Source organism: Gymnoscopelus braueri, assembly GCF_963280865.1.
Source record: "Gymnoscopelus braueri genome assembly, chromosome: 15".
Lineage (NCBI taxonomy): Eukaryota > Metazoa > Chordata > Actinopteri > Myctophiformes > Myctophidae > Gymnoscopelus > Gymnoscopelus braueri.
In genome coordinates this window covers 41,928,130-41,943,015 of record NC_137620.1, presented here as the reverse complement: position 1 = coordinate 41,943,015, position 14,886 = coordinate 41,928,130, and the positions used below count along the sequence as shown (strand labels likewise).

Below are 14,886 nucleotides of genomic sequence, written 5' to 3'. Positions count from 1 at the left end.
AGAAGTTCTTATAAACTGACTGAAGAAAAGAGACAGTTCATTCACCATTGTGCAACGGGAAAATAAGTAATAAATGATACAAAGTCCAGTTGTAATCCAAAGTTAATGAGTCATTAACCCATGATGTAAGTGTCTGATGGAAAGTAATTACATGTATATAGAACATGTATTGAAGATTACTGGCAACATTGTTTAAGTGTACAGATAGTAAAACAAAAAGTGGATAAAAGCAAACTCAGGATTAGATTTACATTATGTATAATATTTAAATATTATCATTGTCCAGGGAACAATGTAGCATAGACAAAAGTTAGACTGACAGAGGGCTCTGTAGTAATATCAACAAGATAACAGGGCATACTGTATAATGATTGTCTGCAGCAGGCTTATTAAAGAAATGTAATGAGCGGAACACAATGGATTGATTGATCATGATGGTGTAGTATACTGTACACATCATTCTTACACAAGCTTTAGTTTTCAACTGAATATCATCATCAGTATTCTTAACATGTCTACCATGTCTTACACAGCTCTGCTGTACCTCCTAATCCCCATCCAACATATATCCCTGGATAGAGAGGTTGTGTGAACGTGGTTTGAACTGTGTGTAGGAGGGTCACTGTGTCAGAAACACTGTAGAAGGACAGAGTACCTGCCTTGTGGTCCAGGTACACCCCCACTCTGGAGGAGAGAGGCCCTGACACTTTAGTCTTAACACTGTTGTGTGTGAACAGGTAGTCTTTACCAATGCACTGTAAACACCAGGATTTATCATTGTCTCCAAAGTAGGTTTGTCTGTTGACGTCTTTATAACAGACTGCTATCTCAACCCCTCTACCACTCCACTCTACTTCCCAGTAACAACGTTCAGACAGACCCTCTGTACACATCACCTGAGAGTACATAGCAGTAAATCTCTCTGCATGATCAGGGTAAGGTTGTTGTTGTGTTGCAGTCACCTTCCTCTTCTCCTCTGACAGGGAGAGCTTTGTGTGTATTGTGTTCATGTCCAGAGACAGAGGAGAGGAATCTGTGAGAACACACGACAAAAGAAAAATCAAACCTCATGCACCTTATTGTGTTTAGAGTTAGTCTCTCAGATCAAACTCATTAGAGCTTTAAATAACAACATATCAGAATGAAACTTCAACGTTCAGAACCTGCATCAACATGGACTCACATTGTAAAAAGTCCTTTCTGGTCTGAGGCTCCGCTGGATGTAAAACATCAACTGGAGACACAAGAAAACAGTAAAGGTCATCATGACATTGTAAAGGATTTCTATGTCCACACAAAGGGTCAAATCCAATAGACTTTACTGCTGACTTCAGGCATGTAAAACATACAGCGTGAGCCTACGGGAGGTCACAACATACGACTGACGTAAAAGACAACAGGCCTGCTTTACGGCAGTGTCGTAACGTAGCTCTCTTAAAGGCACAGTCACATATATAGCATATTATGACAGACATCATACTGAAGAATGGATTAAACTGAAGTTCCAAGGGTTTTGTCAAACATTTCAAGCTATTATAGCTTGATAGTAATCATTGCTATTATATAGTGTTTGTTCAGTAACATCTGTCTCCCCAGCTCTTCAGAAAATACATTTTCAGGTGGGTTTCACATTTCATTCAATCAGGAGAGAGAACTCCTCAAGATCATTTATTAAGAACGAAAATATAATAAAAATGATAATAAATAATAATAAATATTAAATGGTACATTTATATACTGTAGCGGGTGACATGAAACACAGGTCACATTAATTTACTGCCCCCCATACTACAGGCTTTAGTAGCCTTCCCAGACATACTTCCACCTGTACAAACTGTTTCAACACTTAGAAATGTACTGTACAGTATAGGGGCCGGTTAAAACAATAAAGACATTTAAATCTAACCCTAACCTCTCCTTTGAGGTATATTCTTGCTTAAATTCTTCAATGTTTCTGTCCAATCTGACAGACAGCCAACCTGTGTACCATCAGTCTGCTCCAGTTCAAATATCTCCAGTTGCCTTCTGACTTCATCAATCCATGTTTACTATGATGGCTGGTTAGAAAAACAAGAAACACATTTAAATCTCACCTCTCTTTGATATCTCTGGCCAAGTTGTCTTCAGGATGTTGTCTAGTTGGTCTCTCAGACCAGACACCACATCAATCACATCTGTGAAGGACCTCACAGGACAGATGACCACACTGGGTGAGACTGGAGATCCACTGGACCTGGAGAGAGACTGGAAACTCTGGAGAGAGACAAGTAAACCAGTATAGACAGGGATAGAAGATCATTAAACCAAGAGATCAATAAATTGGTTCATTGACCACACACACACACACACACACACACACACACACACACACGCGCGCGCGCGCGCGCACACACACAAATGATGATTTAATTTGTCTCTAATTCTCATGCAAATAATTGCGATTAACAATGTGATTGTGTTTTTGGCATTGAATATATCAATAAAAATATACATTTCCATTCCAATCTATGAACACAAATTGTACAGGGCAGATATTGAATAATTTTATACTTTCAAAATATTTGACAAAATAGTGGAAATAGACAATCTACAATCTACAAGCTCAGAAGCTGATCTTGTAGATCTGCTATTTTTGGAAAATGTTTACAATTATGACAATTGTGGAAAATAATTGTGATTATCTCAAATAATTGTGATTAGGCAATTATGTAATAATTGTGACAGGCCTAATTCTGACAATATTATTATGGTCTGTACTCTACAACTACTGTATACTAGAACTATATTAGTATTAGTAACTACCATCATTAATAATGTCATGTTATGTAATATACTATGATGTAATAATAATATGACATGATGGAATGAGATGAAAGAGATGAAATATGAAGCTGATTTCTCCTAAATGAGTCAAAACCAAACAGTAAATGCCATGTGTGGAACCTGAATGAAAGTGATGATGTCATCAGTGTTGGACAGCTCCTCCAGGTCAGCATGTCTCCTCTCCAGCTGCTCCATGTGGTCCTCCAGCTGCCTCAGGAGAGCCTCAGTCTGAGCCACTGCAGTCTGCTGCTGATCTCTGATCAGTTCTTTAAGCTCACTGCGTCTTCTCTCAATGGAGACCATCATCTCACTGAAGATCCTGTCACTGGCCTCCACTGCTGCTTCTGCAGAGCTCTGCTTCACGCACACACACACACACACACACACACACACACACACACACACACACACACACGCACACATGCACGCACACATGCACACGCCGAAAGGAAGAAAGAAACTCTTGGTTATAAGTTCTCATGTAAGTGTAGAACTTTGTGGGGAATACATTCAGTCACAACATAAGTATTGTTGGCCATTCCAGAAGTTCCATGATATGATGGATTCTTTACTGTCACTGTTCTTTACTGTCATTCTGGGTACTTTAGTGCAGGGACCCCCAGGGGTCCTTCAGGGGGTTCCAGGGGGTCCCCCAAAAAATATGTTAATATACCATCAACATCTGTTTAACCAACCAAAACAAAAGAAAATCTGTTTAACCACTTAAAATAGCCAAAAATTCTACAAGTTCACAACACATGGCAAACTCGTCGTGACGCGTTGTGAGCTTGTAGATCTGCTATTTTCAAGAACATCTTAATAGAATGTGAAAAACATTTGAATAACTTTGTAACATTTTAACAACACAAATCTTATATGTGGATTGCTGGCACATAAATATTTTCAAATGTGGGTCTGCAGCCAAATACATATTAATTGGGGGTCCTTGACATGAAAAGGCTTGAGAACCACTTCTTTAGTGCTTCTGATGACACAAGGCACTGTCTCATCCATATACAGTAGCATCACAGTAAACACAAGATCAAGAACTATTATCATAACATCAGCTCACGTTCAGGGCCTCCATGACCCGTCTCAGGTCTTTCAGCTCCTTCTTTTTCTCCTGGATCTTCTGCTGGACTTCCTCCTGCATTGTCACCAGCTGTTTCTTTAAGAAACAGGAAGAGACAGTTTGGCTTGTAAACAAAGCACATTTTCAAGTCGGGATACCAATTCTATCCAATCAGGAGGAAGTGAACTCATACAGGATACGAGGTAAAAAACAAGTGAGATTTGGATCCACACATCATCTTAAATCAACTTTGTAACTTCCTCAAAATACACTTTTGCAGGGGCAAGATGAATTAACCCATTCAATCTGGGACTAACTTGGCTATTAAAAAATAGCAAATCTACAAGCTTGTAGATCTGCTATTTTAGAAAAATCTTTAACATTTGTACAAATCTTTGAATACATTTTTGGAAACAACATTTTTAACTCAAATCTTTGAGTTAAAAAAGATTTGAGTGGGGATCGGCGGCATATTTTTGATGGGGACTAACATATATTGATGGGGATCGGCGGCCTTAAACAACATTTTGGGGAGTCCTTGACAAAAAAAGGTGAGTGCCACTGATATAGCAACGATAGTTTTTCAGAAAATTAAGACATTTGTTGAGACATTTGACAGTTACAAATGTTTGCTTTAAGAAATATGTATTGAAAGATTTGCACAAATCTTCAAGATTTTTCAAAATGAGCAGATCTACAAGCTCATAGCGCTGCACTCGGTGCCACGCTATGAGCATGTGTATCTGCTATTTTTGAATAGACAAAGAAATCTAAAATGACAGAGATGCATTCCAAGAATGAATGGGTTACCATATGAAAAGTGATCAATTGCGTCTGTTTTTCATTGGGTCCAAAAGGAGTGTACTTCATCCTTTAATACTTTTTATTGTACAACACCCTGGTTTGTGCTTTTAATGTCTCTGATATGGTCATTTAGTTCTGCTTCTATCTTTAAAACATGATCTCTCTTATGATTTGTCTTCAAGTGATCGTGGTCCTACCTGTTTCTCTGCCTTCTCTGCAGCAGCTGACACCGTGTCATGGCCCTTATGTTCATCCATGGTGCACAGATAGCAGATACACTGGCGGTCTGTGCGACAGAACACCTCCATCAGCTTGTCATGACTGGAGCACATCTTCTCCTGCAGTTTGTTGGTGGCTGGGACCAGCTTGTGCTTCTGCAACGCAGGAACATTGTAGTGAGGCTGGAGGTGAGTCTCACAGTAAGAGACCAGACACACCAGACAAGACATGAGAGCTTTGCGACGTCTGGCTCCGGTGCAGAAATCACAGGCCACGTCTGCTGGACCGGCGTACAGCAGAGCAGCAGAGACAGAAGACTGCTGACCTCCTGTACTGCTCAGCTTCATCACAACCTGGAAGTAAAGAGAAGAGGAGGGGAGGTCACTCACTGATGACAAATACAACACAGTCATTGTGAGGTTCATGGTGATAAACACAGTGAGAAATGACAGGTATTAGTTCATCTAGTAAGATCATTGTAACATTATCTGAACACTGTGGTTCTGAACTTTGCATTCCATAAAGTTGATTGCTTTACAGTATGTTGTAAAAATGTAAGCATTTAGTAGACGCTGTTAGAACTAGAAGATGAATGACATGGCAAGAATAGGGACGCTAGAGTTTAATGATTAACCAGTGACTAACACAGTCAAAGATCAGAGTAAATTACCCTAGTCAACAAAATGACAGCATAAGGTAAGTACTGTAGACCAGTGGTTCTCAAACTTTTTCATGTCAAGGACCCCCTAACTGACACTTATTAGCCCACAGAGCCCCATTTGAAGAGATATGCCAGGGACCCCCCATAAGAGAAGATCTTTACAGCTCTAGCAGTGTTTCTCAACTATTTTAATTTCATGGACCCCCAGTTTGACATGCATTAGACTACGGACCCCCGTTTAATGGCATTTCTATATCTGGGACCCCAATTTATATTGTAAAATCAATGCTAATTTAACTCTTAGTGTAAATGGAACCAAATGGACCCATATAAGGGTTCATTTGGTTCCTATTAACTATCCATCATTTAGCTGGGGACCCCCTGGACCCCACTTTGAGAACCAATGCTGTAGACTGTAAAGAAACTAAGATACCATCAAACCTAGTATCTGTTTAAACCAGTGGTTCTCAAACCTTTTCATGTCAAGGACCCCCAAATTAATATTGTATTTGTCCACGGACCCCCATCTGAAAATAATTAATATCAGGGAGGGATCTCCATACAAGATTTATGTTATTAAAATGTAAAAAAAAAAATACATGCATTATGTGAGCTTGTACATCGGCAATTTTCAAATAGTGGATGTATAGGGTTACAGTGGTTAAACAGACTGTGATGCTCTATTAACACATTTTGTTGGGGACCCCCTGGAACCCCCTTATTGACCCCTGGGGGTCCCTAGACCCCACTTTGAGGACCACTGGTCTAACATGCTATCTAAATAACATTGTTAGTATTATATCATTATCAACATCAACGTACATAACATAATGTGTAGTAAATAAGCAACATATAGTATAACTACCATCTATCACAATAGTCAACAAGGAGTTTGCTGTAGCAGAACATGTAGTTTAATGTGGTTGTAGCTGTAGAATACAACTCTCGTAGACGTATTTATGATTCTGACGTTTTCAATCTACGAGAGTTGTAGGGTTCACCCCCCATGGAAACAGGGACTTTCAGCACTATACCCCGTAGACACTCCAAACATGTACAAATTGAAAATAAAGGTGCTTACCCACACGCCTCAAATGTTAGCTCTCGCTACGCGGTAGTAGTTTAATGTAATAATCCATATCTTTCAACAAAGAAGTATTTTAATGCCGTCTGTGGCTGAACGCCATTTCCATTTTCACCCTCGTTTACTTCCAGTTTACATTGAGTGTAATTCCGGGTTTCACCAGATGGGCGCGTCACTACCGCCCATTGGGAACTTCCGACAGAATCGGCCACAGACGGCATTAAAACACTTCTTTATTGAAAGATATAGATTATTACATTAAACTACTACCCCGTAGCGAGAGCTAACATTTGGACCGTGGGGGTAAGCACCTTTATTTTCAATTTGTATATGTTTGGAGTGTCTACGGGGTATAGTGCAGAAAGTCCCTGTGTCCATGGGGGCGAACTCTACAACTCTCGTAGATTGAAAACGTCAGAATCATAAATACGTCTACGAGAGTTGTATTCTACAGCTATGTGGTTGTAACGTGTAAGGTCATCTCACCTCAGCCAGCATGTTGTTCTTCCCCAGAACAGGTCTGGGACTGAAGCTCTCTCTGCACTGGGGACAGCTGTAGACTCCCGTCTCCTCATACTGGTCCCAGTAACCCTCAATACAGCTTCTACAGTAACTGTGTCCACACTGTAGAGTCACTGGTTCCTTTAGAAGGTCCAGACAGACAGAACAGCAGAACTGGTCCTGGTCCAGATCACATCCCTGTTGCTTCTCCTGCTGTTGTGCCATTTGACTGACAACCACACTCACATTGAGAGAAAAGACACAACACTTTGGTTTACTCTGAAGAGAGACAGAGAGAGAAACACACAACAGCTCTGAGTTTCGTTTCTTCTGAAGAAAAGACCAGTGTTCCGTGAGCAACTATAAGACTTCTGGTGGACGATCTCTTCAGAATAAGAGTACCCTCTAGAGCAAAAAGGAGCCATTGAAAAACGGTTAATTTGCACATTAAAACTATAAATTAAGCATTTAAACGACATATTATGTTTCTATACAACACATATTATGTTTCTGTGTAACAAAAAGGGATTTAAAACATTAATAATTTATCTAAATGGATAAATGCTGTTCAAAGGAGTGCATAGCCTATACAAATTGGACACTGGACAGGAGACGGCTCCGCGAGGCAACACTTTGGACATATGCACGCGTTCAGGGAGACCTCCTCTACAACACCACACTGTCCGCTAAACCGGAGAGGTGTAAAATAAAAAGTGGCGGGCCGTCCAGTGAGGTCAGAGGTCAGAAAAGTGCCAAAAAGTGCCGCTTTCAGACAATAGTGGGCGCTGCACAGGAGACGGCTCCGCGAGGCAACACTTTGAACGTACGCACGCGTTCAGGGAGACCTCCTCTACAACACCACACTCTCCGCTAAGCCAGACGTGTGTAAAATAAAAAGTGGCGGGTACTAAAATGTTTTACTTAAGTAAAAGTATCAATACTGCAATGTAGAAATACTCTGCACAAGTAAAAGTCCTGAATTCTAAATGTAATTGAGTAAAAGTACTGGTATCAAAATGTAATTAAATATAAAAATATTTTGCTTGTAGATCGGCTATTTTCAAATTGTCAAAGTTTAAATAGGGCTGAAGTGGTCTTGTATAAATATAAAAATCTTTTGCATGTAGATCGTCTATTTTCAAATTTCCAAAGTTTAAATAGGGCTGAAGTGGTCTTGTAATAATAATCAAAAATATACAAAGTAACAAGTAACTAGTTTTCAAATAATTGTAGTGGAGTAAAAGTATAATATCTGCCTCTGAAATGTAGTGGCGTAGTACTTAGTTACTTTCCACCACTGTATAAATGTATTTTTCAAAATGCATAGTACAGTAATTGATTACATGTACTTAGTTACTTTCCACCACTGTTAATGTATTTTTCGAAATGCATTTATGTCTTTCATAAAACATTTAATACTTACTTTGAAGGCAACCGGAAACCTTATTGTTGCTAGCTCAAAAACCGGATGTCCTATCGTTGCTCCCGGAACGGGGGTGAAGAAAAGTAGGAGAGGCAAAGGGAGGGACTTCCTGGATGTTTGCAGATATGCAAATATGTCATGGCAAGACAGGTGAACTTGATCATAATAAAGGGGAAACCTGAAAATTACACGGGGGGGGGGCAATTCAATGATGCCTTATTGCTGTTGTGTCATTGCTTGTCATCTGCATTCTTTTGTTGTCCTCTCACAACCATATAGAGTAAAAAGTAGCTAACTGGAGTTGCACCTGAAGTGTTCATAGAATTATTCATTGTGTGTTATTTCAGGAAACAAGATCAAGTTCCTACAGATTAAGTGAGAGAAATGCCAGGAGCATTGTCAAATTCAACTGTTTTATTTTTCATGTTTTTTTGTTTTTCTGTCTGTATCTCTCACTTTATCAAACATATTCCCTATTGTGCACGCCGTCTTATGTAGTATGACTTATGTTATTAGGCATTTTTTATTATATAGTAGCGACGTAGCGTCACTGTAGATCAGCTATAGTATTTTGTAACTTGCCGATTTAATACTTTCCTAGGTGTAAAGACCAATTTAAAGGCCCATAATCTTTCATTGTACAGTCTGTTACCTTCTAGTGTATTTTAATTACAACTTCATTAATGACTAAGAAAAGGTCAGCATTAAAAGGGGAAATGGAATATAGTAACTCTCTGTTCTACAACAGAACGGTCAACACCTCTTGTGCTTTGACAGCAAAGCAACAGACAATATGCAAAAATAGGCTACTGTATTCTGGAAGGAAAGCAAGGAACCATTCATTAACAACACTCAGACCTCTGAATAGGACCTCATAATAATCACTAGCTTTCCCTTTCCAAGCCTCACTGTGTCAATCTTTTCCAATGAGAATTGAATGTACGTATTTGTTTAACTTGTGGAATTCTAAAAACAAAACAAAAACAAACAATACTGTGAATGCAAAGTTACATTCTGTTTCAAGTTGTTTCACTTTGGACACAAGGGGGCAGCGTTCACCACTCGTTTGCTTATAGCCATGCAGGATTTTGCCGTCAGTACAAATTAAACTATTTTTTTCTTGAGCATCAGAGTAAAGGCATAATGATTGTGTACAATATTTAGTTTGAGGACACTATCAACCCAACAGAGTAGTGTTTCATTAATCTCTTGGTTAAGGTCCACTGCTCTTGAAAATGACTATGACATGAAAAGTACAGCTTATTATATTAATGTTTTATTGGATAAACTGTTGTTCAAGCTCACATTCAAACTATCAAAAATACTGTATTGTCGCTGTTATGCAGAAAACCTTTATCTCCATATTTCCACTTTATATGATTTTTTTCTTAAAATAAATAATGCCCTACTTTGTGGCTTGACACTGTTGCACAAAAGTAGTGAAAATAACACATTTTGTTAAACATAGCAACAAATTAATCATATTTTAGTTTAATTACATGGCCAAAATAGGGACAGCAGAACTATTTGTGGATGGGAAAGAGATTAATATTTGAAATTGTCATCCTATGACCTGAAAGAATAATGGACAGAAGTATGTGTTCCTCTGGATTGATTCCCACTGTATATTAATTCATATTTCAACTAGAGCAGCAACTAGCAGCAGCATCTAGCAGCAGCAACTAGCGCACCTCCCTTCCAAAACTCCACTCCTAGCCAGGGCTCCCTCACTAAAGTGAAAACACACACATGCATGTTGACTGTTGTTGGACAAAAACAGGCTAATACAGGAAGTTCATTTGGGTTAATTTGAAAACACACACACACACACACACACACACACACACACACACACACACACACACACACACACACACACACACACACACACACACACACACACACACACACACACACACACACACACACACACACACACACACACACACACACACACACATGCATGTTGACTGTTGTGTAAAGTTGGACAAAAACAGGCTAATACAGGAAGTTCATTTGGGTTATGTTGAGCTTTTATTTTAATTTAATCACTCTCTCTTTGAGGTCTGCTTCCGGGAGGCATGTGTTCTTAGAGTGTACACACATGAGAAGATGTAGTCACACAGGACTCCAGCTGATATTTGTATAGTTCCAACTGGAACTACAGTATACAGGAAACACTGTAGTCCAAGTAGTCTATAGGAGGAACTGAGGTTCACCCTGAGATGTCACAGAATAAGCGTTCCCAATTCATAATAAAAACATAGAAGCACTGCCAAATCATCGTTAGTTTGTCCTCGACTTTATAGAAACAGGATTTGGGTTCAAAAGCAGGGAAGTGGCCCTTTAAGTCTGTCTGTGATTTTCATAAATGTTTAACTGATGAAAAGCATTAAAGAGAGCTTGTGACTAAATAAACAAAACAAAATGATACAGCAAATGTACTTAGGACTTCTATATTAAATATTCTTTTTAACCACTTAAAAACCCCAGCATCCGTATAGCGGTCACAGAAAATAGCAGATAGACAAGCTCACAAGGCGTCGCGCTGTGACGCGTTGTGAGCTTGTCGATCGGCTATTTTCAGCAAAAGCTTTCCCCACAATAACCCAAAACAGAAAAGACACTAGTATTGAGCCCTGAGGGACTCTGGTTACCCATATGGGGTTTAAGTAGTTAATAAACATTATGCGTCTGCCATCATTTTGAAATATGTATTTCCCAGGGAATCAGTTTCTGAAATATAATCATTCAGTCTACTGTGCATGCATAATATGTCACATTCTGAGATATTATGATTGAATGATGTTTTTAGAAAAACAATCATTTTTTCCCCAATGTTTTGGTTTTGTAGGTCTTGACTTCACTGGACATAAAAAAACAGGGGTGCAAACATTTTTTCTATAGGGGGCCAAACTGACTTTGATAAAGTGAGTGAAGGGCCACACATTGGATTTTTGAATTGAAACTTGAAACACATAGTGGTGAATTATGTTAAAACTGCATGAATTTGACAGACACGATAGACTAATTTATAATAGGGTCAAGTATTTTTTTGTTTTTTTTTAAGATCTTTTTGGGGGCTTTTTCTGCCTTTATTGATAGGATAGTAGGCTGACAGGAAATGGGGAGAGAGATGGGGGGATGACATACAGCAAAGGTCGTCAGGACCGGGAGTCGAACCCGCCACACGCTGTCAAGCTGGACTACCAGCATATGTGGTATGCGCCTGGACCGCCAGGCCAGCGGACGCCCCTATTTTTTTTTTTTTTTACAGCTGTCCTGTCTGTATCACTCACTTTATCAAACATATACCCTATATGCACAGCGTCTCTTATGACTTATCTTATTTTTTATTTTGAAAACCATTTTAAAATAGCGAAAATAGCTTCACTGCAGATCAGCTACCGTATTTTGTAATGTGCAGTTTTAACGCTTTGCTAAATTAACCAATTTAAAGGCCTATAATCTTTCATTGTACAGTCTGTTACCAGTTCAATTATGATTATTTGTGGGGGTCACAGCCTGAACAGGTTGAGAACCACTGGGTTATAGATAAACAACTGCCTATTGACTGACTTAGTGACTATTAATTCTCCACTACATCTCAGAGGCAGTTAAGGGGTATTTGAGTGATGGGATGAAGTTTTAAGATGGTCAAAGGGTCAATGCCCCCAGTACCTAGGACCACAGTGGAAACAAGGCCGCAAGGACTTTTGTGGTGTTATCCTTTTAGACAAAGTGTTTGACTGTACTCGTGCTGTTTTTACATTTCTGTCCAATAAAATGTTCAGTATTGAAAATGGGAAGTACTACAGTAAAGTAAAAATACCTCTGAATTGTACTTAAGTACAGTACTTGAGTACATGTACTTAGTTACTTTACACCACTGGTCTGTACTATTGAGGAAGTGATGTGAATTTGAAAACGTCTTCTATTTTGCTGAAGAAGTTCTAATAAACTGACTGAAGAAAAGAGACAGTTCATTCACCATTGTGCAACGGTAAAATAAGTAATAAATGATACAAAGTCCAGTTGTAATCCAAAGTTAATGAGTCATTAACCCATGATATGGCATGTCAATGATGTCATTCATTATGAATCTATGTGTGGAAGCCTGTGATGGAAAGTAATTACATGTAGAACATGTATTGAAGATTACTGGCAACATTGTTTAAGTGTACAATTAGTAAAACATAGAAAGTGGATAAAAGCAAACTCAGCATTATATTTACACAATGTATAAAATGTAATTATTATCATTGTGCAGGGAACAATGTAGCATAGACACAAGTTTGACTTTTACACACATATTTGTATAAATGATTAAATCGATTAACCGTTGACACACAATACCCTATTGACACATTGAGGAGTAAGACCTTACACCAGTGGTTCTCAAACTTTTCAGGCTGCGACCTCCCAGAATAATCCTATTTTAACTGGGGACCCCCCAAAATAATATTTGAACTGGGGACCCCCCAAAATAATATTTGAAATGGGGACCCCCCAAAATAATGATTGAACTGGGGACCCACCAAAAATAATATTTGAACTGGGGACCCCTGAAAAGAATCATATTTGAACAGGGGACCACCCACCCTTACAAGCACTTGGAATTGCAGGAGTGGAAGCAATACATTTAGTGTAACTCCATTGATATTGTGAAAATAGCAGATCTACAAGCTCACAAAGCCTCACAAAGAGCTTGTAGATCAGCTATTTTCACATTTTCTGTCTCTAAGTCAGGTAATATTTGGCCAATGTTTGACCAGTTTTTATAGTATAGTTTGTTAGTATAGTTTTGTTACTTTTGATGCAGTAATGGCATGTTTCATTTATTTTTTTTAGGTATTGAATAAGTCTTAAAAGTCCTTAAATTGGACTTTAAAGTCCTTAAATTGTCACTTTAGAAATGTGCAGATATCCTGTATACACTATACATACTGTATGTTGTTTACTGTTGAGTGAGAAAACAATGTTGCACATTATGCATATCATCATCATTTGGGGACCCCCTGGGGGTCCAGACCCACAGTTTGAGAACCACTACATTTAGTATAACCAATCTACACTGACTGACAGAGGGCTCTGTAGTAATATCAACAAGATAACAGGGCATACTGTATAATGATTGTCTGCAGCAGGCTTATTAAAGAAATGCAATGAGCGGAACACAATGGATTGATTGATCACATCATTCTTACACATGCTTTATCTAGAAGAGAAAATCTATAATCAAATGAAGAAAACTAAGTTTTCAACTGAATATCATCATCAGTATTCTTAACATGTCTACCATGTCTTACACAGCTCTGCTGTATCTCCATATGCCCAAGCAAGCATTACCCCTGGATAGAGAGGTTGTGTGAACGTGGTTTGAACTGTGTGTAGGAGGGTCATTGTGTCAGAAACACTGTAGAAGGACAGAGTACCTGCCTTGTGGTCCAGGTACACCCCCACTCTGTAGGAGAAAGGCCCTGACACTTTAGTGTCAACACTGTTGTGTCTGAAACTGTAGTTTTTATTACCAGAGCTCTCTAAACACCAGGATTTATCATCGTCTCCAAAGCATGTTTGTCTGCTGATGTCTTTATAACTGACTGCTATACGAACCCCTTCACCACTCCACTCTACTTCCCCGTAACAACGTTCAGACAGACCCTCTGTACACATCACCTGAGGGTAAAAAGCAGTAAATCTCTCTGCATGACCAGGGTAAGGTTGTTGTTGTGTTGTATAAGTCACCTTCCTCTTCTCCTCTGACAGGGAGAGCTTTTTGTGTATTGTGTTCATGTCCAGAGACAGAGGAGAGGAATCTGTGAGAACACACGACAAAAGAAAATTCAAACCTCATGAACCTTATTGTGTTTAGAGTTAGTCTCTCAGATCAAACTCATTAGAGCTTTAAATAACAACATATCAGAATGAAACTTCAACGTTCAGAACCTGCATCAACATGGACTCACATTGTAAAAAGTCCTTTCTGGTCTGAGGCTCCGCTGGATGTAAAACATCAACTGGAGACACAAGAAAACAGTAAAGGTCATCATGACATTGTAAAGGATTTCTATGTCAACACAAAGGGTCAAATCCAATAGACTTTACTGCTGACTTCGGGCATGTAAAACATACAGTGTGAGCCTACAGGAGGTCACAACATACGACTGACGTAAAAGACAACAACAGACCTGCTTTAAGGCAGTGTCGTAACGAAGCTCTCTTAAAGGCACAGTCACATATTGTAGCATATATGACAGACATCATACTGAAGAATGGATTAAACTGAAGTTCCAAGG

General features: G+C 39.0%; 1 protein-coding gene across 1 annotated transcript in view; it reads right to left on the bottom strand.

Annotated features, from left to right (window-relative positions):
- Positions 1–321: 321 nt before the first annotated feature.
- Positions 322–14,886, bottom strand: part of LOC308102152 (E3 ubiquitin-protein ligase RNF135-like) — a 19,195-nt gene continuing 4,630 nt past the window's right edge. Inside the window, exons 2-4 of the mRNA XM_080451754.1 lie at positions 7,150–7,443; positions 4,903–5,271; positions 322–1,025 (exon numbers count right to left, since the gene is read on the bottom strand). Coding sequence (XP_080307880.1) covers positions 516–1,025; positions 4,903–5,271; positions 7,150–7,443 — 1,173 coding nt within the window. The 3' untranslated portion in view covers positions 322–515. The remainder of the gene's footprint in view (positions 1,026–4,902; positions 5,272–7,149; positions 7,444–14,886) is intronic.